This window comes from Leiobunum rupestre, chromosome 5, assembly GCF_980474605.1.
Source record: "Leiobunum rupestre chromosome 5, qqLeiRupe1.1.hap1, whole genome shotgun sequence".
NCBI lineage: Eukaryota > Metazoa > Arthropoda > Arachnida > Opiliones > Sclerosomatidae > Leiobunum > Leiobunum rupestre.
This window is the reverse complement of record NC_143388.1, coordinates 23,466,335-23,494,008: the sequence shown is the minus strand read 5'-3', so window position 1 is coordinate 23,494,008 and position 27,674 is coordinate 23,466,335. Positions and strand designations below refer to the sequence as shown.

Sequence of the window (27,674 nt, the reverse complement as noted above, 5' to 3'; positions counted from 1 at the left end):
TTCTTACGTGACTACAGTGTGTCAGAATTTATAGCCCGGTGTACCTAGTACTTAACAGAGACCATACCACCGGAGGTCTATCATCATAGTGCCCTACGCCAGCGTTCACACCTCGTAAAGGTGAAAAATCCCGCATGGGTAGTAGTACCCTACTACTAATGGTCGCACCTTCGACGCAAGCCACTCAACCCAGCAGAAGGAGCAGCAATGGGACGACCAGTCCCCACTTCGCACACAGCAGTGGGAGTAAGAGTGGATGCTGTAGCAACTCCAGCCGACACCCTACCTACGGAGGTAAAGAGTCAAACCCTTTGGAGAGAGCCCCTAAATGGGAACAACGGGCACACAGTGGTCCGTAGCCAGGGGGGGGGCAGTACTGGAATTGTTTTCGCCCGACCTGGCGAAAACAATTACGGTTCGCCCGGTCTACATCTATAGCCTGGCTACGGCCCTGCCCCGACTCCCCGGTAAAGCCACCAGTTATTGCACACTCTAACCCATTTAGGGACCGTACGTGAATAGAAGGAAGTGCCCCCCGCCATCAAATACAAATTGTGGCTCTAGAAGTCTCTCTTTGAATTTCGAAGGTAGGCCTTGTCTTACTTGACGACGTCACGACTCACAAGATTACATATTTCGTAAGACCAAAATTTATTCCCCGCAACACACACTTCTGATCCCCCAATAATACAATTGAAATTAATTTTAAGAAGTCCAAATTTAATTCCTGTATATCCTTAATAAAACTAATTATAAAATTATAAATTATAAAAAATGGGTTGTAAATTGATTTTTTTTAAATAATTGAAATTTTAAGTTCGGGATTTAAAATATGACTTAGTTACGTCACATTGTATTGACGCCTCCCATTGTTGCGTTTTCTCCCACCATAGGATTATAGCATAATAAGAAATGTGGGAATAGTAAACACCTACTTTATTTAACTTGAATTTATTTCCAGACGCGAGAATGTAACCCAACCAAAGTCCAATGGAATAGGCGCCGGCATGGGGATAGAACTGATAGTACACGAGTGATTTCATTTCCATTCGATCTCTGAAATTTGGTTTAAAAAACTTATAGTTTATAAATTTTATGGTTTATCAATTTTTATACTTTATCAATTTTTATACTTTATCAATTTTTATACTTTATCAATTTTTATACTTTATCAATTTTTATACTTTATCAATTTTTATACTTTATCAAATTTTATACTTTATCAAATTTTATACTTTATCAAATTTTATACTTTATCAAATTTTATACTTTATCAATTTTTATACTTTATCAATTTTTATACTGTATCTATTTTTATACTTTATCAATTTTTATTCTTCATCAATTTTTATACTTTATAAATTTTATGGTGTTACTTTATACGCTATAATTATCCTTTTCAGTTTACAAAGCAACCAACGTGACTACGTGAGAATTTCATCAACTGTTGGATTTTCATCTGCTAAGCATGCGATAAATCTCAGAGCGTCTGCTTAGCAGGCGAAAATAAACAAGCTTAAGAGCATATCGCGTTGACCATTATGTACATATAGTCATATACGTAAACTGAAAAGGCTAATTGTACCAAGTTTATACTTTACCATTTTTTACAGTTTATCAATTTTTACTATTTATCAATTTTTATAGCTTATTAATTTTTATAGTTTATTAATTTTTATAGTTTATTAATTTTTATAGTTTATTAATTTTTATAATTTATTAATTTTTATAGTTTATGAATTTTTATAGTTTATGAATTTTTATACTTTATTAATTTTTATAGTTTATTAATTTATCTTACGCTTCATCCGGATGAACGTATAGTTCGGTGGGTGGATAATCTTTATACCAGGTAATGAATGCTGTGACGAAAGTGGAGATCCCGACGAAATAAAGACAGTTCCTGACCGCTTTTCTTACCTGTCCACTGAAATGTTCAATTTAATAGCGTTTAAATTGAATTTATAACTGTCAAGTTCTACGTACCTCATCAAAGGTATAACGATGACTAAGGACATAATATGAAATTGTACATCCGCTGGTAAAAACCAGCTGTGTTGCAAACACTGCACCGATTAAAATAAACTTTAATTAAAGTAACTTACAAGGAGACTACCCGAGGTGTTACACACCAATTTTGTTCAAACTCGGGGGATTGGTATACCTTCATGTAACTTGAAAAATCCTAAAGAGATTTTATTCAATGGGCAACGGTTTTGCCATGGCAACGAAAAATGTTTTTGACATCTTAAAATGGAAATTTTCCCATTGAAAATAACATGGGATTTTGACCGATTCCAAGGGTCCCTTCCCCCCTGTGAAACATTTTACAAAATTGAAAACGAATTAAAATACCATAATTATTAAAAATATTGATAAAAATTGACGAAAAAAATTAAAATTGGGCACATTTTTATCAATTTTTTAAAATTTTTTCACAGGGAAATATGTCAAAATCCCATGTTATTTTATGTTGTCAAAAACATTTTTCGTTTTCATGGCAAACCCGTTGCCCATTGAATAAAATCCCTTTAGGATTTTTCAAGTTACATGAAGGTATACCAATCCCCCGAGTTTGAACAAAATCGGTGTGTAACACCTCGGGTAGTCTCCTTGTTAGTGTAACTTGAAATTAATAATATTAGTAAATACTTGATTAGCCGGTGTTACGATGGTGCTAATGTAAAGTAAGTTGTTCCACCATTGCGTTTTGCACCGTTCGGCCAACGCGCCAACTGTTTCTTTCCATAAGGGTCCTTGGCCGAGTCCTGGTAGAACCATGGTCAACACAATTACCATGGCGTAAGTTGGAGTCAGCCTTCGTATAAAAAGAAATACACAAATTTAGTGAAATCTATAGAAAAGCCTGATCTTTCTATTGACCGGTCAGCGTGCACTCGTGCTTTTTCAGCAACTCGTTCGTCAGATTCAATCCAGGAAACAATTCCCTAGTACTGTTTGGCGCCATCTATATTGATACCCCAAACTTTTTATTTAGTACCAATTGAATTATTTATCATTCTTATTTATACAGGGTGTTTCAAAGGGTTGTGCAACATTTTTAAGGAGTTGTAGGGGTGACTTTAAGTACTGTTTAAGTTTCCTTTTTTACGCTGGTTAAGTCGATTTCCAAGGGCTAGTAGGTCACACTTTGAAGCTCTCTGGCGCTCTTTTAACTCAACGTAGGAAAATGGGGTCAAAACAGGCAAAATTCTCAACTCACGCCCTACAACTCCTTCAAATTTTTGCATAACCTTTAGAAACACCCTGTATAAGATATTAAAATTTTAAGATTCAATAGATGGCGCATTGTACTGTTCAGCCTTTATTCGGTCTACCACAATTTATGCGTTAAAACCCACATTAATTCCACTAGCGGTCGTTTGATGGCTTGACTCATCACACTGAAGTTTTCCTCTCTATGTATTCCTTTTTCCCTAACTAGGAAAGCGGTTTGCACACCCACGGCAACCTCTCCATAAAAAGATCCTGATACAAGGAGATTAATATTTCCTTCAGTCACGCTTTTCCTAGCGCTACTTTCCAATTATACGACATTACGCGGGGAATAAGTAAATGAACCGAAGTTATTAGACTGCTATATTCCCAATGTTGGAGGCGTTTTCGTTATGAAGTTACATTTTGACTCCTAGGCCGAAAAAAATGTTTTGGTTTTTATGAAACTATTTTTTATACATAGAAATAACTATACCCAAAATTCCCAAGTGCAATTTATCGTGTCAAAAGACGGGGATGGAAATTAGCTTTTATTTGACTCGATTTTTTCATCATTTTCATAAGGAAAACGCCCTCCGGTTCTGAGCGCAATTTCGATAACCCTGGTTCATTTACTTCTGATAGAAGCTAAAGCGAGTATAACCTTTTCAGGAATTTGATGCAATACATAATTCCCTCCCCTCATTTTTCTAACCACGTGGTTTTTGAGAAGATCCCACTAAAATAATTCCCGCTTTGGTAGTGCTTTAATTTCTCATATCTACTAGAACGCCTTTCGTGAATCTAAAACCACGAACCTCATTATTAAGAAATTATATTTGAATAAATATCCAAACTATAATTAAATTAATTAATTAATAGCTTGGATATTGTTGTTTATATGTTAATTAAGGGTTCATTTAAAAAATAAACAATAAATATGAAACAATAAAGGTTTCGAGTGAGAAAAATTCTTTAGGGCAGGCTCGCTTCCTCTAATAGAAGAATTGGGTGTTTCTACTATCGTTCTAGACTAGCGCCATGAGCGAGAAAAGAGAGAAGCTATGGCGCACCCTCCCAAGGAGAGTTCTACTCCCTTTAAGTAACATACCTCCAAAAACGGTGAAATATATACAATGGAATGCTAAATTTTCTGTCTGTGCTTTTGAAAACTTTAAGCATGATGTATGTAGTGAGGAGGCCACTGTAACGAGAAGGTGGATTATTTAGACGTTCTAACTCACGAATGATCAAAAATTAGTTTAACTATATAATAATAAACGTAAGTAAATAAACGATTTTGGTAAAATAATTAAATATTTAACCAAGTAAACATTATCTTTACTATCAGCGAAAATAAAATACTCGATATTATGGCGTAAGTAAAAGTTTTTTATTATTATAAAAAAACCGACTAGTTTCGGCACAACTTTGACAATGGCACAAAGTTGTGCCGAAACTAGTCGTTTTTTTAGAATAATAAAAAACTTTTATTTACGCCATAATATCGAGTATTTTATTTTTACCTCTCCGAGGGGACAAAGTCCCCTAGGAGGGGTTATACAACGACCGTGTCTGTCTGTGGGTGGGTCTGTGGGTGGGTGGGTCTGTGGGTGGGTCTGTGGGTGGGTCTGTGGGTGTGTCTGTCTGTCAGGACTGCGAACGCGTTCGCATTTTCGGTGCAAAGTGTAATCACTGCGTACGCAGTTTCTCAAAGGGTTGGCAAAACCACCGTGTGACGGTGAGCGTTAACGGATGCATTTGCGGTTTGGTTTGGATGGTGTTTTTTCGCTCACCGTCGTGACGGTTTGGTGTATTACGGTTTTTGTAATGTTTATGCGTAGGTTGTGAGTGTTGAATTTGTTGTGTTTGTGTTCTGATGGATGTGCATGTTGAGTCTGTTGTGTTTATATGGGCGTTTTCTCTCCAACTTCTTCTTAATGACTTTGGGACGGACCGAGTGCTGAGTGTAATGCTACCTCTCAACGTCCAATGGCAGGGTTTCCACCAGTTGTACACGGTATTCGTCTTAGTATCAATTTGCGATCGCATCGGGCGGGATTTGAACCCGAGACCTCCTGATTGACAGGCGGACGTTCTACCACAGAACCACCGACACTTGTTACGCCTTATTGAAAATTAGACCTTCAGCTTTATCGGAAGCGTATTTAATAGAGTACGAAATTTTGGTTTAATTGAAATAGAATTGAAATTGAAATTATTGCATCGAAGAAATTCTACTTTAGCGTTTCTCTATTGATTAAAAATAAATGCGCCACCCAGGTTTCGAACCCAGACCATTCGGCTTAGCAGTCGAGCGCTCTACCACAGAACCACCGATAGCTGCTTAGATTCACTGAAATTAAGACAGGCATCGTAAGCATAATAGGTAATAAAGTCTTTTTTATTAATGAATTTATGAAGGTCTAATCTGGTATTTTTTAAAGGTTAAATCTTGTTTTAGCGCAGTCAGCCGAGATTAGAGGGTTAAAGGGTAGACCCTGTGGGTGGTCCACTTTTTTAACGACCTATATATAGTTCTGTTAATTCAAAGGAGATAATTTAACGTAAATTGCTTTAAGAGCTGGCGGTTCGTCAAGTGGCTCTCTGTGCTTTGTTGATGGTAAGGTTTTTGCTTCTTGTAAATACATTTGGTGTGGATATTTGGATATCTACGATTTCTAACGCAGTCAATGATTTCTTGGGTGTGCGAGTCATTATATGATATTGGAAATTGGACGGCATTGGTCTTTTTCATGTGGTATGCGTCACAACGTCAACAGGAAGTGAACGAGTCGTCCACTACCAGATATCTACGGTATCTTCATCAAGGGCGAGTGTTGAAATAAAATGAGCGTTAAAGATGCGGCAAGTATTTCGTAAGAGAGTAATTCCAAAAAGCCTCTGTAGATATTTCTTTCATTAAAATTTGCTTCGTATTATATTTAACTGATAAACTTGTTCTGTAAAAGGGTTTAATTCAATTGTGCATTGTTATAGTACGTCTAACTTACTGTTGTAACTACTTAACTTATGATATTCTGAATAAATTAAAATTGGTCGTTTTGTCTCAATTATTTTAATTATAATTAAAATTTTATACCGGGCGGGATAGAAATGGGTTAATATTTTTAACAAATAACTCTAAATTGCGGAGATATATCTTTAAGGGTTATCTCGATAAATTAATACCACTAGGGACAATTCTTCCGAGGAGAGGTATATTTTGGCTTGCCAACTTGTTACTTTTAACAATGAGCGTAAGGCATTTCGTAATTTAATGCTGATTATCTTTACTGTTGAAAGTGTTGCAGATTTCAGTAAATCTTGACTGAACCTAATAATAATAATCATCATCATCTAGACTAATAACCAAGGCACCACCTAAGGCCCAAGTCATCTAGCGACTTTTAAGGCTTCTAAATCAGGTGGCCGGGTTACAATGGGGAGGAGGGTGGTGGCAAGCCCCCTATATTCCACGCCACCCAATAGCTACCCACAATCCCAGTTGGCTGTCGGTAAAAACTCGCGGAGAGTTATCAGTACTTACCCACGTAATGATTAAGGTGGTCATTGGCGAAAAAGACTATAATTAAAAACTGAGGGTACTTATGACTATTACGTTACTTATGGTTGAACGTCAGTACCTGATGAAGAAGAAAGTATCTACGGAGACAGTTCCGTTTGAAATAGCTTGAAAGGCCAATCCTTTGGAGCCCTCCATCATGCTCACCAAATTTCCTATCAAAGTTTGTAGATTAAAAAAAATCCAGACGGGTAATGCCAGAAGTTTATAAGAATTATCTCACGAGAGAAGTATCCATCTAAGCCATTAAATTGAAACATGTACCTTTGAAAGCCCCAATTTGGTCTCATTTCTGGCCCAAACCGAGGATTTGTACAACATGTTACGGCTCTAAATTTTCCGCGAAAGATAAGTTTACAGTCGAGATTTTCGCTCGCCACGTGGTAAGCTAAACTCGACTCCTAGTCGACATTAAGCCTTATCTCGAATAGAAGCTCTCTTAAAGGGAATATAACCTGCAAAACAATCTTTATGGAAGACCCTTTAAATTTTTCCAACTACCCTGTACAGTGGCGCCAAACATTTTTAAAGCCAAAGGCAAGAGCGGCCGGAGCTGCAACCGTTGGTGTTCCACACCAAATACCTGAGGTTATATTCCCTTTAACTTCTGTGCTCTACTTTTTATACCATCTAAATATGTGATTTTTCGCGGAACTAGGGCAGTTTTGTAAAGAACATGGCAAATTCTACAAGATATTCAGTGTGATAATTAATGATTTTGAAGACAATTGACGTAATTCAGGCCCTGCCCATCAGGGGCGAAGTTTTAGGGGGGGGCAGGGGGAGCCGCCCCCACCAACTTTTTTGTTATTTATTTCATTTCCTTAGACAAAGTAGTGCCATCGTTGAAACTGTTTTTGGTTGTATCTACGATCTCTAAGCAAAGTAAATTGGAGATGATACGAGAAACTAAATTCAATGGCTTGAAATGGGTTTAAGACTAGCTATTAAAACCTTAGAAATGTTACTTAATTGAAAAAAGTACCACGACCCTAATGTTATCCTAGGTAGAGCTTTTTATTATATTTGTTTTAGTCTCATCTTAGCACTTTTCATTTCTTCGTGTACCCCGGTTCAGCGTAAAAATACATAGAGAATGCTCTATCCATCGGAAGTTCGTAACTACTGGCCAAACCGAACTGCCAAACACTGTTCAGTGTTCACTTAGCTTTAAAAACCATAGGCGTTAAAACTGGGCTTACACCAAATATTTCCCGAAATCCATTAGATTTTTTTTATTTGTAGTGAAATTATTAAATCAGTCATTTACTATGAATTTAATCAGGCAGTTGATAGTGAAAAATATATTCCATGAAGGATATTAGCAGGATATTTCTCTCGTAAGATATGTATTATACAGGGTGTTTCAAAAGGTTATGCAAAAATTTTAAGGAGTTGAAAGGGGTGAGTTGAGAAGTCCTTTTTTACCTATCACACGAACCCAAACCTTATTGTTCGCGTTTCCCTGCTGCTTGATTTTGCACTTGTTGCAGCGTACTTCCAGGAGCTAGTAGGCCACACATTGAAGCTCTCTAGCGCTCTTTTAACTCATCGTAAGAAAAAGGGGAAAAATAGGCATACTTCTCAACTCATCCCCTACAACTCCTTAAATTTTTGCATACCTTTTGAAACACCCTGTATACTTCTGATAATATTAATGTCGAATGTACATACGAAACATGAATTTATTAACGAATAAGTAGCTGTGAGCCAAGATGACCCACAGGATGGTCAGCACCCGGATTCCGTGTAAGGAACCCAGTGATCCCTTGACCGGAGTCGTGTCCAGTAACTTCGGAATGTTAGTGTAGAGCGAGAAACACAGTAGAGCTTCCTTTTCTGTATACAAATTAATTTTAATTTTAATACATCTTAAACTTTCGAATAATAATTGAAGAATTTTACCTATAGATTGAGGTTTATCTGCGCTATGACGATTTTGGTAATCCAGAACCGTTGCTAATGCAATTATGCTGAAAGCAGCTATTAAAATGCACCTGTATTTGTGAAAGGAAGACTGAAATCAGTGATTTATCAAGAATGTATTTATTCTGATAATGTTAAAACGATCATGGTCGAATTTTACCTCAGAGTGGGGTGAGTTTCAATCACCAATGAAAAATCGGGCTCATTTTATTTAATATAGAAATAAATGCCATCTTGGTTTTATGAAACCGTGATTTCCAGGCAAAAAATTACAGAGGTCACATAGACTAAATAGTCTTGAAAATTATTTGAAATTTCCTTAAAGGGGAACGGCCAAGCTTTTCCAAATATCGGCTTATTTGCATATCAAAAGATCAACAAGACGTTTAATATACTTATCTTGTCTTGAAGAAATAGATTTTGGCCTAAAAAGTTGAAATGCAAAATAACGCCAAGTATTTGTGTTTGAATTTTCGCCGTCATCTTAAGGTGTATCGCCAGCGCCCGCAGCACCTTAGTGAGCGATTTGCGAACTATCCTAACTTTTAAAATCGCGCAATTTAGGCTTAGGTCTCGTATAACTGCAACGCGACCCGCGTGCAAAACCAATTTTTCGCGTCTTCAGCAGCGCGCGCTTTTATGTTGTTTTTCAGTCTCACCGATTTCTCACCAGGTGTCGCGGCGGACGCGCGCTTTTCAATTTCCCGAAATTTCTTTATTTTATTAAAAATTAACCACTTTATATTTTTTATGCGGTTTTCGCCGTAAATTTTAGTTTTTAACGGGCTATCGGGCTATCTAACTGGTTAAAGCTTGACCGTTCCCCTTTAATAATTCGTTGCTTGCCTGTAGCGTTGTTGTCATAAGTCCTAAAAAGGCCGTCATGATGTTATTCTATGTCACAGATCACGCATCAAAACACATGATCGTGTTTATCAAATAATCACGTACCCACTAACAAGGAGACTACCCGAGGTGTTACACACCGATTTTGTTCAAACTCGGGGCATTGGTATACCTTCATGTAAATTGAAAAATCCCAAAGGGATTTTATTCAATGGGCAACGGGTTTGCCATGGCAACGAAAAATGTATTTGACAACATAAAATAACATGAGATTTTGACCGATTTCCCTGTGAAAATTTTAAAAATTGATAAAAATGTGACCAATTTTAATTTTTTTCGTCAATTTTTATCAATTTTTTTATAATTTTGGTATTTTAATTTTTTTTTTCAATTTTGTAAAATGTTTCACATGGGGGACCCTTGGAATCGGTCAAAATCCCATGTTATTTTCAATGGAAAAATTTCCATTTAAGTTGTCAAAAACATTTTTCGTTGCCATGGCAAAACCGTTGCCCATTGAATAAAATCCCTTTAGGATTTTTCAAGTTACATGAAGGTCTACCAATGCCCCGAGTTTGAACAAAATCGGTGTGTAACACCTCGGGTAGTCTCCTTGTAAGTTATGACCGACATAAACTCGTTACCGTAGCAACGAAAAATGTATCAAAACATGTACTCTGCCGAGTTAAAAAGTATTTCTTTTTGAATTAATAAAATTAATGAAAATGCAATAATTTGGATAGATTGGTACTCTCGAAACCTGCATCAAATTTTGCCCAGAACCATTTAGAAAAATCTTTCGTGTAAAAGTAAAATGTAGGTCATATTTAATACTATTCAATATTGTCAGAAGTAAATGAACCGAAGTTACCATGTTGGAGGCGTTTTCCTTATGAAGTTACATCGTCCACTCTTAGCGATACTTGTTTTTTTTCTTCAAATAACCTTGGCCGACTCCCTTAGTGTGATTGGTTTACGGGGGCTAAAAACCAGGCTTTTTACCGATCCTCTAAAATCTACTATCCATGGTCTATTCCAAAGTTAAAACTTCAAACATACATTCCCGAAAATTAACCCCGACTTTATTTTTTATCTTAGGTACCGGGGTCGGGGAAAAATGTCGGGGGTTTCCCCTGAGGGATTTGAACCTTTCTAAACAATGCAAACGACCTCTTACCAGCACAGTTTCTGACTATAGTCGATTGGTTCGCTCCGTTTAAGTTCGCAGCCCATGAGTTTCCCCGAGATGTCCCATCGAGCTGACACTGCGGGAATATTCATCGAAGTTATTAATAAAGCGTGTCTGCGGGTGATCTGATCAATTACTTTCTTGGATGACGCTTCGTACGTCGTCTTCGTGGCAGGTGGACGGCACGCAAACGCCCAACCTCAGAGGCACCGCGAAGAATAAATGAATATATCGAGCCACGAAATTAACGACCTATTTATTTCAAATGCTTATTATATTCTTTCTTTTCCCTTAAGTGAAACCATTCATTTAAATTAGGTTTAAGTCTGTTTGTACTCCAGTTTGGACCAATAATAAAAGCCTTTCCTAATTCGTAGGTATATTTTTACCTGGAACTCTTTTTCTAGGGGTACGTTCAGTAACGCTCATCAAAGACGATTTTTCACGTTTCTGATTTGACGTTACGATGGACATCAAAATACCATCCAGGAGAGAAGGTTTTTTTTATGAACAGCGCTGACTAGAAATAGCACCGTTCAGTAACTTCCTCATCAAGCAAACATGTAAAAACCGATTTTTCCCAGATTTGCGTTACTGAACGTACCCACGAATGGTAAAAGAGATTCCAACCTACTGCAAATGCCTGTCGTAGCAGACGAAAATTTGTAATTACACTATCAATATCTCTAGGTGGACACTTTTCGCTTGTTCTGGGATTTCGGAGTAGAGTAAGAAGAGTAACCGTATGCCGTCATTTTACTCCGATTCTGTTGTGGCGAATAGCGCGAGTCGGGGTAAAAACGTTTTCCAAAAATGGTTGTCAGTGGTCATTTTACCAGATATCAATTCTGTAAGTGTATGGAGCTGTTGGCTCTTGTGGCATGAAGGACTTTCCACCACCCTCCTACGAATTGTAACCCGGACACCTGAATTGAAAGGTCATAAAGGTCGCTAGATGACTTGGGTGCCCCTATACTCTGACCTTGACGAATAGTTCATGGATTAAATTCATTCTCTCTATCGAAACAAGCGAATAGTTTAATTTAGAACAAGCGAAAAGTAACAACCTTCTAGATTAGTTGCTGAACCACCATTTAGCAGACGACTAATTCCAAAATCCCGCGAGCTAATAAATAGTTCAGAAATGAATCAAGATATGGCCTCCATGATCGATTGAGAGAAAACTAGTTTCAAGCTAGAATGCAACCGAATTAAGTAAATTGCTCTAGAAGTTTGGAAAACAACGTTTTGAGTTTCCCGACGTTTGTCAAGAAATCATGCTTTCCTTTTGACAGGTGAACGAATAACTATCGGTATTTATTTATTTATTTAGGGTTACCAGAATCATACAGAGTTTATGTCATTTAAATTTAAACCATTTATGATTATTAATTAAAAAAATTCCAGTAATTATCTCTAGATTTCATAAATTGGGAGTTTGTTAATTTCAACAGTGTAAATCTAATACGAAGTGTGTCACAAACTTGTCAGAAATACGATGCCCAAAAAAATAAATTGATGTTCTCTATTTTGAAGTTCAAACTTCTAGAACGAACGACCTAACGTAATAATTATATGATCTGACCAAGTTGTTGAACTACGTTTCTCACGATTTGAAAGTATTTGTCATATACGCACGTTAACGTCAATTCCTTCCGGTATGTTTTTCACTTCCGGTAGCGTTTCGAAGAGGTTGTAAAAGCGGGGTTTGTTGGGTACCGGCGGGACGAACTCCAAACCGCAGTACTGTCCCTCGAAGGCCTGGTCGTGGTACGGACCCAGAGGAATCTCGATGTAATGGCACAAATCGTACGAACCCAAATCGGCCACAGTGCCGTCCAAGAATCCGGTCGGGAACTTACCACTGGCGTCCAACACTGCGTGGTTTTAGTTTTAAAGTTAAAACACGATATTTCTTATATTCGTATTTAAAAGTAAATTATATATATAGACACTTGGAGTGTCTAAGGAAGACTATGATGATTCTCTTGAAAATGGGCGTGGTTTAGGGGTGAGAGTTGTTCTAGCAACGTTCGCCGATTCGATAAGTGTTTACAATGCTATTTTTTAACCATCTAAATATGATATTTTGTGCGGAACTAGACTAGTTTCGTGAAATTGTTTAAGAACTTCAATGCGAAAAGGCATTTTTATGGTAAGTCTATTTTCCGCGTGAGTATTAGTAACGGTTGCAGGGTCGTTTTATCCAATCCATGGACAAAATGGGCACTGTGCCCAGGGTCTACGAAGGTTTAAAGGGGTCTACAAAGGTTCAAATGGGCCTACGAAAGTCTATAATGAAAAAATTAAATTTAATAAATTTGTTCTTAGAAATAGGGCCTTCAAAGTTCAAAGGTCTTAAAACGGTATCATCTCTTTTGCCCGAAATCCCACTCAACCGAATAATTTCATTCAATCGAGAAATACCCTTCCCATTCGACCGAATATTTTCGAGCCCAAAGGGTTAGACAATTCAAAAGTCACATTCAATTTAGGTTAGGTTAAGGGTTAGGTTTAGGTGTAGTTGTAGGTTTAGGTTTAGGTTAGGTAAGATAAGGTTAGGTAAGGTAAGGTTTAGGTTAGGTTTAGGTTTTGGTTTAGGGCCTCCGTAGACGGTAGTAAAATGGAGTTTAATTTCGGTTGAATGGAACCAAAAATATATTTAATTAAAAATCGCACATTTGGGCTACTTTCGGTCGAATAGGACACAAAAAAACCGCATTCGGTCGAATGGGACCGAAGCCTTAAAACAGCACTGGACGGTTGCCAACCAGTTATTTTCAAAATACGTAGTTTAACCCGGCCCCTCTTCACCAGACGTATTCGCAGCACGGTGGTATTGTATCCATAGACATTCCTAGTGTACAAATATATAATAACCCCTACTTACTCATGACTGCCCACGTTTGGGCGGTTCTTATGTCAACTTTGAATTTTTCGATGGTGTGTTGACAGGAGTAGGAAACGTTGGCCCGTTCTATGATGTCCTCCATTGTGGGCCAAATGAGGTCCATCGCGGTGTTGAGGGAACTCACAAAGTTCCCTTCCAAATTTTTCAGCCTTTCCAAAATGGGCATCTCTTTACCGTTGCCCACTTTGAAATCATTATCAGCTCCAATTATTTCGTTGACGTCAATCGGTCTTGGGCTGAAAGGTTTAAGTCAAGAATGTATTAATGTTGTGACGATCAGCGGACATCATCATCTAGTTTTCCCCTGTCACGAGGAAATGGCAAAGGAAAAATGAGAGGAATGGTTTTTCCCTATCTCAACTTAAACCCGCGTTCACTCATAGCCTCTGAAACGTTGCGAGCGCTCCAACGTAATGGTTTTAGGCCATCGAGTCGGGTATCGAGTACCAAATTTTTTTTAATCGAGTATTCGAGTTGAGTAACATTAAAGTCGGGTCGAATAATCGAGTACTTGATTAAGGGGAAATTTTCTCTTATTCGAGTCGAGTAACTAAAAAAAACTAGAGTAATATTTTTAACGAGTCGGGTTATCGAGTACTTGATTATAGGAGCTGGATTTATTCAAGTAATTATGAAATTAAATTTAAAATGAATATAAAGTAACTTTCAATGCTGAAAAATATACATTTAATTTAAACGAACCACATTTTTGTAGGTACCGTTTATTGCCCCCCAAAAAGTTGTAAAAAACCCTCTTTGAACTTTGAAGCAGCGAGGATAGAAAAAACAAATACTCGACGAGTTTAGAGAGTAGCTTATTCGAGTAATCGGGTACTCGACTATGCAATTTTTAGGTACTCTGTAATTGACGAGTATTCTCCAATTACTTATCCGATGTTGAGTACTCAAAATAGGCCGGGTACTCGATGATGTTCGAGTACTCACACAGCCCAACAACCGCTTCGTCAACTAGTTTGGCAGATATTCGTGACGTCATTGAGTCGGTTTTGTGAACAATGAGCTTTTTAAGAAAATCGACAACCGTTGATTTTTTTGGCGCCTAATAAAATTTGTACGAGTTTTTTAGAAGCAATAGTCTTCGATTTTTTTGTCTATTTGTTTAAAAAATCCAACAAATTTCTTCCGATTGCGTGCAACTTTACCCCACCGAGGCTAGGAGAGGGTTTACAATCACCGTGTCTGTGTGTGTGTCTGTCTGGCTGCGGAAACACGTTCGCAGTATTGGGGCGAAGTGTAAAACCGTGTTCACAGTCTCTTGAAATTTGGAAAATTTTATGTCAAGAAAACATAGAAAGACACAATTGGAATGCCCATCGCAGCCAAGCTGTTCAAACGATAGGCACACACGCGGGACGGGGCCTAGCTCCATTGACGTCGCTGTCTTTAACGTCACTAACGGAAGTTCTAAAAATCGTCCGCTTAAGAAAACAAGGCTTAAGTCAGTGAAACAATATTTAAAACCAGTTGATATAAATCTTTTAGAATGAAAAATTATGTAATTTTAAAATTAGGGAAATTAGTTTTTAAACTAGACAATTTTTAGAAAAATATGATAAACATATACTTAAAGATAACGAAGAAGTTTTTGTCGGTTTTCAAAAACATTTAGTGGTAGGCTTAAAAGTCATGGAATTTTGGGATGAGACTGAAGGAACGGATTTTAAATTATTAGTTAGGCTTTTGTGGGAAAAATGTAAGAAACGTTTTAAACTTTACAAAAAAACGGCAGACTTCATGATTGTCTACAAGTAATTTATTCTTTGGAAGGAGTCTTAAAATTGGTCAAATTTCTACCATCAAATCCATTATCCCCTCGCTAACGTTTCCCTAGAAATAGCAGACGCCAATTTACGGAATTGTGTGGTTTTTTTTTTCAAATTTCAATCGAATCACAACAACCAATCAGGCGCTTAAATGACTTGACGTAGACTCGCGAGTTTTAGCCATGCCTACGGTGTGTGTCTATCGTTTGCGGCTAGGTTCTATGGAGCGATGGGCATTCCAGTGTGTCTTTCTATGTTTTCTTGTGTATGTGTATTGTGTGTTTGTTATGTGACGTGTGTGGCTTTTGTGTTTTTTGTTTGGTATGTACGGGGTTTGTTCTCTTTAACTTCTATAGTTTGACTTCTGGGACTCGTCTGGGACGGACCGAGCGCTTAGGGGTACGGTAAACGTCTAGGCTAGGAGCAAAAAACACAAAAGGTGAAAGCAGCTAGCCTTTAAACACGCTAACGCAGTGTTGTGTACAAATTTCATTGGACGAGCCTTTACGCTGAACGTTTTACGGGCGGGGGGAAGAGAATTTCCGAATTTTCCCCTTCCGACGGCAGCAGGCGCTAAAGCGTCTACCAATAAAAATTTGCACACGAAAATGCACGACTTTTGACGGGTGGCGATCTCCTTGTGTGGGCAGTATTGTTTTGTCGCTCCTAGGTCGAAACATCCAAATGGCAGGGTTTTTACCAAATGTTCACGTTATACATCTTATTATCAATTTGCTATAGCAGCGTGTGAGATTCGAACCCGAGCCCACCTGCACGACAGGCGGGCGTTCTACCATAGAACCACCGGCGCTTGTTACACTTCGCTGAAAAATAGAAATTCAGCTTAAGCGGAAGCATATATTATTAGTCAATATTATTTTACATTTTGATTCTTATTGAAATATAACGAGATTTCTTGTTCGATTTAAATTATTGCGTAAAAAAAATTAACAAGTTGGCAAGCCAAAAAATAACTATCTTTGGAAGAGTTTCTAATTTTCAGTATAGTTTTACGTGTATCCGTGGTTCTGTGGTAGAACGCACAACTATCGTGTAGGAGGGCTCGGGTTCGAATCCCGCCCGATACTAACGCAAAATGAAAAACATTTATGCTACACCCAATGACAACAAAAAGGCGGCGGTTTTGGAAAAATCTTTCCCCTAATTCTAATAAACTGCGTACGCAGCGATTACACCTCGCTCCAAAGCTTCGAACGCGTTCGCAGCCCAGACAGACACACACACACACACACCGACAGACATGGTGATTGTAATACCCCTCCTAGGCGACTTTGTCAGCTTTGGCGAAAGTTCGCTTTCCTTTACGCTTTTATAAACGTATTAACGTTAATTTATTCTATAATATTTTTAATGTTTATAAATTAAATTAAAATTAAAATTAAAATTAATTAATTATTAATCGAACGCGGGTCAAATTCTTAGCAGGCGGATTGTTTAGCGCGGAGCCATTGACTTTCATGACGCGAGGTGCATTTTGGCTTGCCAAACTTGTTTCTATTAGAGTAGACGGGACAACTCAGTCCACTAACCGTTAAGCGATTTATCAGGTGTAAGATATGTGTTACGGCCACGCCAACGGGAGGATATTTGGGGATAAGGACGGGATACCCGTTGGGAGACTAGGTTGTCTTCGTCACACGGCCATCCACATTTTCTGCCTCACAGACGCATGAGATTATAAGACGACACTACTATATAGTCTAAGACAATTGTAATTAGAATGTTTTAAGATGTAACTTAAATGTGCAAGCAGAAAAATAAAAATTGAAACATAAATTACTTTTTAAGGGTTCCGCAAATCGGAAAAAAAAATGAAACATAAATTACTTTTTAAGGGTTCCGCAAATCGGAAAAAAAAATGAAACATAAATTACTTTTTAAGGGTTCCGCAAATCGGAAAAAGAAAATGAAACATAAATTACTTTTTAAGGGTTCCGCAAATCGGAAAAATAAACAATTTAAACATAAATTACTTTTGAAGTTTTTTTAATGTTTTGAACTTCTTATCGATATAAAATGTCTAATAACAGTAAACATACTACAAAACATTAATAGTGTTATATTGTTAATCAGTTTAAGGCTAGTCTGGGGGTTTAGTTTTAATTTCGGATTCGAAAAAAAGAGGCGAAAATGCCGCTTTATCTTAATTTTCAAACAATATTAGGCTAGTTATGAAATTAAAACTTTTTAAAAACAATTTCGAAAAAATACGGAACATTTTCCGGAAAAAAAGGCCTCGGTCATTTTCCGGAAAATTTTCCGACTTACAACATTATTATTATTATTATTAATGGTGCTTTCGCCCCTCAAAATATTTATATCGAAAATAAACTAAAATCTTATCATACCAAATAACTACCCTAAACAGAGCGATTTTGACCTTGAAAACAGCCATATCAACCTACAAAAAAAACGATTTTTTAAATTGGAAATTTGGGCTGTTGGTGGGCCCCTAGGCTTCGATAATCTTTCGGGCCTCGACACCCCCCTCCCCTTGATGAGCCCCTGTGCTTGATGGGCTTCTAGGTTTCGAGTTCCTTTGGGCACTGACATTAACAATGTAGGGATACGGGTCGTTTCTTTAAGATTTATATTATATACTTGTTAGTTGGGCGAGATACATTTTAGTGCTCCAGCTTCAGCGTTGGAATTAATAACTGGCCACAAGTCACTTACAAGGAGAGTATCCGAGGTGTTTATGGCCGATTTTGTTCAAAGTCGGGTGTAATGTAGACCTGTATAAGATATGAAATTTCCCAAAAGGAGAAGTTGAACTACCCATTCGATTTGCCATGGCAACCAAAAATGTTTTTGGCCACTTAATACAAAAAAATCTCAATTTAAAAAAGCATGGGATTTTCTCGGTAACAATTTTTTTTTTAATTTGAAAATCATGAAATGGATAATTTGGAGCACATTTAGGTAAATTTCATCAAGTTTGGATAACTTGAAACATTTTTGGGGTAAAATTGTAAGAATTTTTGGGTAAAATAAGTAAAAATCTAACTTTTGTTTTAAGTGGTCAAAAACATTTTCGGTTGCCATGGAAAAGCGAATGGGTAGTGCAACGTCTCCTTTTGGGAAATTTCATATCTCATATAGGTCTACATCACTCCCGACTTTGAACAAAATCTGCAATAAACACCTCGGGGTCCGCACTAATACACGCTAAAAAAGTTTGGGTTAAATATTTTGGGTAAAATTTATTTCGACCCCCATTTGTGTTAATTTTAACCCATTTTGGGTTGTTCCAAAACTTTTGGGTTATTTTGAAAGGGTTATGTGTTTGGGTTATTTTCGGGATTTGTCTTATTGCCCAACTTGGGTAAAATGTACCCAAAAAACTGGTAACGCTCCATTATGGCATTATGTCGGCTGCTAAATTTTTGAATGTTGAGTTTCTATTGGTAATTAAATAGTAATTTTAACTTAGATATTTTAAAGCATTGCAATATGCTATACACTAAATTTGATGCAATTACTATACCTAATAAGTCTTTATCTTTTAAGTAATTACTAATTAGGCCTAAGCTTGCTTCTTTATTGTGTAAACATGTTTTTTACTTCCAAACATAGGTAAAGTTTTGCCTAGGTCTATTTGTTTAAAAATATTAGCTTATATGAATTTAAAATGTGAACTGGTTGGAAGTTCTCAAAATTAATCAGATCAATTGCTTTTAATTCAAAGCAATTACTATGTTGTAATATGCCATAGGTAAATTCCACTATCATTCTCGCTCCAGTCTGGCTTATGTGTTCAGTACATTGGCAATGAATTACTCATAGAGTTTCTTGCTGTAAGAATTTACTTGAAAAATGCCTTTGAAACTTGGAATTGACAAAAAAGTTCTTGTCAATGGAGAGCTTTACCAAATCGTAGAAATATAGCTAATTTTCAAACCATATTTGATGTTTTTCATGTAGTTATGGTTAGTATGAGTGGAATTGACAGAATTTTGATCATTACGAGTTAATATATAAGTTTTCTGAAAACATTACTACTCAATTTTAGCGAATCTGGTTAGGATGAGTGGAATTGGTGGAATTTTGACCTCTACGAGTAAATTTATAACAGTTTTCTAAAAAAATTACTTCTTAATGTTAGCGAATCCGAGATATCTAGCTAATTTTCAAACTAAATTTGGTGTATTTCATGTAGTTATGGTTAGGATGACTATTTAATAAGATGTATGCCCTGTTTTCTAAAAACTGTGGATTTTTACCTCTCCGAGGGGAAAATGTCCCCTAGGAGGGGTTATACAATCACCGTGTCTGTCTGTCTGTGGGTCTGTCTGTGGGTGTGTGTGTGTTCGGCCTGCGAACGCGTTCGCATTTTCGGGGCAAAGGGTAATCACTGCGTTCACCGTTTCTCGAAGCGTTAACAGATTGATTTGCGGTTGGGTTGGTCTTTTTTCGTCAACGCTCACCGTCGCGACAGGTTTAATTGGATATTTCGTTATTGTAATGTTTACGTGTAGGTTGTGGGTGTTGAGTTTGTGTTATGATGATTGTAGATGTTAAGTCTGTTGTGTTTGTATGGGCGTTTTCTCTCCAACTTCTTCTTAATGACTTTGGGACGGACCGAGTGCTGAGTGTTATGCAACCTCTCAACGTCCAATGGCAGGGTCTCCACCAATTGTACACGGTATTCGTCTTAGTATCAATTTGCGATTTTTTGGCGCCGGCCGGGAATCGAACCCGGGTATTTGCCTCGTGCAAGAGATGTACTCTAACCACACAGCACCAACGCATAGTTCACCGCCGAGCCATTGACTTCCTTAGAGAAAATATTAAAGTAAAGGAACAATTATGATAAGGCGGGTTTTTTTACTAAACGGATTAATAGAATATCTGTATATATTGTTTATTGAACTTTGTTTGTCTATTCTGTGGTACGGTTTTTGGTTTTGTTTTAAATTTTTGTTAAATTATTAACAAAATTTCGTTAAAACACAAAAAGTAGTTCATTGTTACCTTTTAATAACGCTTAGAAAAAGGATAATTATTCAAAACTCCCGCGGAAACTATATCAAAGTAATAATATAGCGCCACCGTGTGCAGAACTATCAATCAAACCGGGTAAAAAATATAATCTCTTCAATTTTTCGAACTTTAGTCAAATCTCGACGGGTCAAAAAAACAAAAAATAAACATATATAAGGCCGTTGCCGTCAATATAGAAGATTTAGTCTTTTTTAGTTCTTGGCTGTCAGACGAACTACTACAGAACGGGGTCCTGGTGTCGGTCAAAAGTTATGAGGTAACTTTCCGGTTTTAATTAGTATGTTCGGTCTACGGTCAAGAAAAAGAGTTAAATTGTGTTTCGCGTTTGGAACGTGAGTGAATGGACTTAAGTGTATGAACAGTGCGTGTTTAAGACTGAAAGTGTCAAAGTAATTGTGAACTAACTCAAGTCAGCTGTAAGATAAAATTGATTGTTATTATTTTTTGAATTGGAATAACCTAATTATACCCTTGAAATTATCAACTCAACCTGTGAGGCTAATTAAGTAGATTGGAAGTAATTAGTAGCTCTCAGCTCTCAGCTGTTAATTAAGACAGAGTTTATAGTTAGGTAGTTTGAATTAAGTTAAAATTACTCAGTATAATTTATGATATTTACTTAAGTGTAAGTGCGTTTTAGTTTATTTTTCAATCACGATGAACTAAGACAAATCTAGTCTTAGTCACTTGAGTACCAGTTCTGTACAATTACGTAGAAGGGATATATATTGTTGGGTTATTGATGAAAGTTAAATCTAGAACGTTCCATAGACTGTTCTGAATAAAAATAAACATTTATAATTTTGCATAATTCTGGTTGCCATTTTATTTTCTAATCACTCGCTAAAAACATTACAGTTCTGGCAATCCCGAATCAAATAAATTTTCGATATAACGGCGACGGGAAATTATTCTCGTAAATTTATCGCGCGGCCTTAGGGAATATTCTTTGAACAAAATTTCGATAAACTATCGTTTAATTAAAATCGGCCCGATTCCGTTAAAATTATAAACCAAAAAGCGAACGGTCGTTATAATACCCTCTGTAGATATTTCTTTCATTAAAATTTGCTTTGTATTATATTCAACTGATAAACTTGTACTGTAAAAAGGGTTTAATTCAATTGTGCATTGTTATAGTACGTCTAACTCACTGTTGTAACTACTTAACTTCTGATATTCTGAATAAATTAAAATTGGTCGTTTCGTCTCAATTATTTTAATTATAATTAAAATTTTATACCGGGCGGGATAGAACTGGGATAACATTTTTAAAGATATATCTCCGCAATTTAGAGTTATTTGTTAAGGGTTATCTCGAGAAATTAATACCACTAGGGACAATTCTTCCGAGGAGAGGTATATTTTGGCTTGCCAACTTGTTTTATTACCTAATTGTTACAGAAACTCACTTTTCATTATATTATGTTTTTGCTAACTGTAGACTATTTTGGTTAATTTAGTAGTAAAATCTAACCAATAGCTAATACAATATTGAGGTTTACCCTATTGCTGATGAACCACTTATTGGGAAAGATATAAACCAGCTATCATCCCTGTATAACATACCATAAGTTAATGATACCTCTAAGTACACAAATAAGCCCTTTCAAGGAGGAATCTTTGTCCAGAAAATGTGATGTCAAATCTTGTCCCTCCGATTCCCGCGAAAATGAAAGATTTGAAAAATATCTCTTACCCAGCGCCGCTGTGCGGTCGAGAATGAAACTATATTGGGAGGGGCTACTTTTACTAGTCGTACCTTAGTGGGGGTGCTTTAGCGGGGTGGAGGGGGAGAGGGAGAGGGAGAGAGTTCATTCGTTATAATTTCAGTCACATGAGAGAAATAAACCAATAGCAAAAAAAACGTTTTTCTGCCTCTGCGGGGGGAACGAATTTTCTAAGGGAATATCGAAATTTATTTCTTTTGGGGAAGTTCAAGCTAGCCTTGCACCAAACAGGATTAAAGAAACGTAAGCTTCGGCAGTTCCAAGTGTATGTTAAGGCTACTTTGATACGCAGTACGGAGTTACATAGGTCGATTTGGACAAGCATTTCCGCCATAGGCAGCATAGCCATTTGTGTACTTAGAGGTATCATTAACTTATGAACATACTAAGAATATTCTTTCGTAAAATCTCATTTTTAAATTGCCTTTTAGTCCAAGACATTTCCACCTTTATGTATATTTTCACTGATAAATTTCATGATTTTGAAATTAATCTTTCCGGCTAAATCTTTTTGTTTAACTTAAGACAAAAATTTCGGACCCATGTAAAATAATCTGTGATAAGATTTAGTTTTAATAAATGTTTTGCAAAACTTCAAGTTTAAATCAAATTTCATAAGTTTGTGAATTTTAATGTTTCATATTTAAAAGTAAAAAAAAGGTTTTTTTAAGGTTAATTTTCGAAAGTTAATTGCTGTATTTAATGCAATTTTAATTCAAAAAAATTATTTAAAAAGGCCATAACTGTTGCAGGGGGCTATAGATATATTCACTTTGGTAAAAAAATTCAACAAAATCTACTATTAATCCTATTTACCAAGATAGTAGGATTAATTGTAGATTTTGCCCAATTAATTTGGTCAAATGTCCAATTTTAACCATATATTTCAACTACCCAAATCTTGCTGTAAAATGAAATTATTAACTATAAAATTGGGCAAAAGTCGCATTTGACTAAAATTGTTGGGTTAGTAAACTATACCTTACTTTTGGGTTAAATAAAAAAACAACTATTAATTTTAGGTCATTAAATAAGTTACCCATTTTTGGGTTATTAAAATGCTACCCAACCGCTTGGGTAGTTTTCCATTGACCCAAGCATGTGTAATTTTTTAACCCCATTTCGGGTTGTTTCAAGTTTACCCAAGTTTCTTGGTAGGTGCAATACTGACCCAGATTTTGGTTAAAAATTGGCCCAATTTGCGGAATTTTTAACCCAACCTTTTTTAGCGTGTACCCTTCTCCCAAGCTCCCCCCGAATGGATATAGTTACATTACGGCTGACTTTGAACAGAATCTGCAATAAACACTTCGGGGTCCGCACTAATACCCTTCTCCCAAGCTCCCCCCAAAGGATATATAGTTACAGATATAACATTTCAATTGTGGAGCCCGAAATACTTCTTTTATCGGGGCCCTGATTGAAACTATTAAAGGGACGAGAAACTAAATCGTCGAAATAACTTAAAGGGAATATGAACTTAATAAAAAAATCGGCTGCTAACATGCGCTAAAACTTCTTTATCAACGAAACTATATAGCGCCAATTAATCCTAGCTTCTGTTATCTTTCTAAAGAGTTATAGTTATAGTTCTACACCCTTATCTTGTGAAGACTCACTTCCGCATAACGTCGTCTGATATCCCACTCTCCCAAACTTAAGAGAAGATGAAGGAATAAACCAACTAATGGTGGAGCGGAAGTGAGTTTGCACAAGATAAGGGGGAACTAAATTTACTGCCGCTGACTTTTGGAATTGATGAAATTGATTTTAATTATAAAATATGGGAAGAACTTGAAGTATTGAGAATGTGCAAGAAGAATAATAAATATAATTCTGCAAAGGAGAAACTGAAATACTAGAAGGAAAACCCCACTAACAACAATAATAATAATAATAATGTTAAAATTTTAATAGAATTAAACGACCACTGATACCTCATGTTCTATAAAAATTTTCAGTAATCCTAGCCATGGTAAAATTTAATTTCTACGATAATAGTTAAGTAATCTCGAGTAATCTTAGCCGTGGTAAAATTTAATTTATACGATAATAATAATATGAATAATAATATCATATAACAAAAATAATATCACATTACTTGGGTCCAATGGTGACGATTTGTCCGGAGCAGTTGTACTTCGTATCATTGTTTGGGTAAACGGCCGGTTGGGTCAAGACGCAGGCCGAAATTGCATCCGAATCAGCCCCGATGACCAAATCTAACAGTCCCGCGATAAGAATAGTTAGAAGTAATTGGGAACCATTCCCGGAGAAGAATCGAAAGCTGTTCATTGTTGACGATTCCAACACTTTCTAACCCCGTTCTCCAACCACGCCAAGCCTTTTTTACTCCGCAAAATTCAACAACTTTCACTCGAAAATCTCTTGGAAATGATCGGTACTCGCGTTTGGATAATTATTCCATCTTCGAACCCTTCAATTGAGAGGCGTATTAGCTTAACCCACATTCGCACCTTCTAGATCTTCAAAGTCTATTTTAAATCACTCCATAGAGACCCCCCTCTGGACGTACTTTATTAAAACACCATAGATTTAATTGTAGTAATGTTTTGCGTTTATTTTAACCAATATTTTATTTTTAGATTTTTTGGTAGTCTTTTATCGCGTGAATAATAAGCTTGGGTGTGTTTGGAAATGACCCGCTGTGACTTTCAACGGGAGTGTCGAGTTCTTCGTTTCTTTGCCTCAACAACTTTTCCTAAATATTCGTGTCAATCATTTTCTCGTCAGTACTTCGACCCGCGTTTAAATTCAACCGAGCGCGTAAACCTGCAGCTGTGATTTAGCCTTGCTGAGTCGAAGTCGATGACAGATTTTTGCCTTTTCTCCAACTTTTTCTCTCAAAAAGGAAACTAACTAAATTGATCGAACTTTCTTGTGGTTGTTGATAAAGGACTGATTCACTATTGCTTACGTAGAAATCAACATTTAGAGGTGTTATATTGATAATTTCGTTTATACTAGATGAAACACTAACAGAATGGGGATCAAGGAGTTTCCTATTTCTGCCATCTGGTTTAACAGAAGCTAGGGCTGATTGTCACTAGTTACGTTAATAAACAGCAGACGATCTTTCGATTTAGTTCATACTCCCTTTTAGCGATTCTGTGTGTAAATAAGCTTTAACCTAATTTATTACAGCGCAATATTATTAGTGTATGCCAATATAAAAATAATAAAATAATTATAATAAGCATTATTATAACATATTTAAATAAAAACTATAAATGTTCGAGTGAAAAATTATATAATTTAAAATTTATACATTTGAGACTGTTAGCAACAGATGGTAAGACATTGGGTGTTTAGAAATTGTACAGATATTTAATTAATATTTTTTTGCATTATAAATTAAGGAAAAATCATATCGAGTTTTCGATTTTCATAATTATGAACAATTTTAAGAATGTTCACATCCGCCTAAAGATATTTATGACGCTTTTGGAAGGTTCTTCACCTCGAGCGAATTCCTCGCAATGTTTGATCTCGAGCAACTTGAGCATTTTCACTTTTTAATATAATCGGAAAGATCTGTCAATTTTTAAATTGAGATACTACAACCACCTAGTGAGCAAAGTGTTAATTTGGCGAAATGAATCGATTGACAATTTTCTTACGGGGAAACGAATTTCCAGACCGAAGACATTTTAAGTTTCATTTTAATGATTTTATTTCTACTAGATTGCGTCAATTTAAAAAAGAAATTACAAATACTTAAATAATCAGCAAGGCTAATACCCAAGGTCCCACCTTAGGCCCAAGTCATCAAGCGACTTTTTGAAGCCTTTTTAATTCAGGTGGCCGGGTTACAATGCGTAGGAGGGTGGTGGCAAGCCTTGCATGCCACGCGATCGAGCCAACAACTCCTTACACTAAAGGCCTTTTCACACGAGCCAACTTTTTGATCCAACTAGATGAGTCAACTTGAGTTGAGTCAACTAGTTGGTTCGTGTGAATAAAAGTTCGATGAGTTGATCCACCAAAAAAGTAAGCGAGAAAAAAATGGATCACTGATCCATTTTTGCTGACTCAGCATTTTGATTTGAAAAGTTGGCTCATGTGAAAAGGTCTTAACTATTACCGTTAACCTCGACAAGTTTTTATGGAGGGAAAACCACTTAAACCAGAGAGTACTTGCAAACTCAACGCAAAACGAGTTGTTCCGAGTTTTCACCCAGTGCCACAAGCTGGGATCGAACCCGGTTCCTCTTGCTGCGAGGCGAAAGTGTTAACCACTCCGCCACCCCACTTTTCGTTTACTATTAAGTAATATATTTATTACTAAAATTATTTTTCAATTGTTTAAACACAATTTTAACGCTACAAAAAATTAATTCTTTAAAATAATGAAAAATAACTAAAAATAGTTTTAACGGTATTTAGGTTTAAAAATTCTGGTAGGACTTAAGAGTTTCAAAAATTGGCCTTTGATGGTGATACCCCGTGAAAGAATCTTTTGCTTTGATAAATGTGTATTAGCCTATTCCGGTTATGTAGTATTACTTCAATAAAGTAAGTTTTCCTTGAAATTAATAGTAAATTAGCCTTTTCAGTTAAAGGGCAACGCAAGTGGTCATGCAGGGGGGAACTATGTTTTATACAACAAGCCGTAAGTAGGTTTTCCAAGGATGATTTTATACAGCGCGAAAGCCTTATTTTCCTTGGTGTAGCCACGTGGCGCAATTTCGCTCTCATTCGCGAATTTTTCGATTTTCTTCGCTGAGTTAGCTCGCAATCAACGAACCCAGGAATTTAGGCCTAGCTTAATTTATTTATTATGGAGAAAAGAACTGGGTTAGTTTCCGAGAGTTGGACTTTGATATTTTCGATTTAACAATGTTTTGGAATAAAATTATTCGTGAATTGAATATTTTTAATAATGGAAGTTGAAACATTAGGCCTTGGACGCGGTAAATCTCTGCCGCTAGCCTCACATTGGATTAATAAAATTCAACACCACACACACTCCTATATCCCGTCTCCCTTAACAATTTCCCTATCATTATACCCCGACAGAATATTTATCTTTTTTTATTACATTTATTTTGTAGAAGTTTAGGATCCAATTTATCGGTAAGCATGGAGACTTCACTTTCCTCGGCTATTTTCGCGACTAATGAATGAATGGATTTTGCGTAAAAACCGCGAGAGGCGCATTTATGCAAAATAAATTCGGCAAATATGGTTCTGCTTTTTTTACAGAGGGAAAGGCTATGGCAGATAGCGCATGCGCAGTCGTTCTTTTTATCTATAAGATAATTTACCCCCTGCATGGTCACTTGCGTTGCCCTTTAACAAAGAGTCGCATAGCGCGGCAAGCTCCAAGCAGACACTTTCTAATTTAGCTATCTATAACTTACCATCCCAAACTCTTAACTACGATGCGCAGCTTCTGCAAAGTTATTTTAATAAGCTTAGATTAAAGGAGAGCAGGAAA

At 36.5% G+C, this 27,674-nt stretch overlaps 1 protein-coding gene across 1 annotated transcript in view; it reads right to left on the bottom strand.

Annotated features, from left to right (window-relative positions):
* LOC149943859 (nose resistant to fluoxetine protein 6-like) overlaps positions 1-24,606 on the bottom strand; it is a 28,174-nt gene extending 3,568 nt beyond the window's left edge. Inside the window, exons 1-13 of the mRNA XM_090175924.1 lie at positions 24,315-24,606; positions 13,654-13,910; positions 12,402-12,640; positions 10,901-11,015; positions 10,752-10,839; positions 8,708-8,799; positions 8,477-8,641; positions 6,864-6,957; positions 4,328-4,420; positions 2,653-2,818; positions 1,987-2,066; positions 1,802-1,927; positions 936-1,056 (exon numbers count right to left, since the gene is read on the bottom strand). Of these exons, the coding sequence (XP_090032050.1) occupies positions 936-1,056; positions 1,802-1,927; positions 1,987-2,066; positions 2,653-2,818; positions 4,328-4,420; positions 6,864-6,957; positions 8,477-8,641; positions 8,708-8,799; positions 10,752-10,839; positions 10,901-11,015; positions 12,402-12,640; positions 13,654-13,910; positions 24,315-24,508 (1,830 nt within the window). The 5' untranslated portion in view covers positions 24,509-24,606. The remainder of the gene's footprint in view (positions 1-935; positions 1,057-1,801; positions 1,928-1,986; positions 2,067-2,652; positions 2,819-4,327; positions 4,421-6,863; positions 6,958-8,476; positions 8,642-8,707; positions 8,800-10,751; positions 10,840-10,900; positions 11,016-12,401; positions 12,641-13,653; positions 13,911-24,314) is intronic.
* Between the last annotated feature and the right edge of the window lie 3,068 nt (positions 24,607-27,674).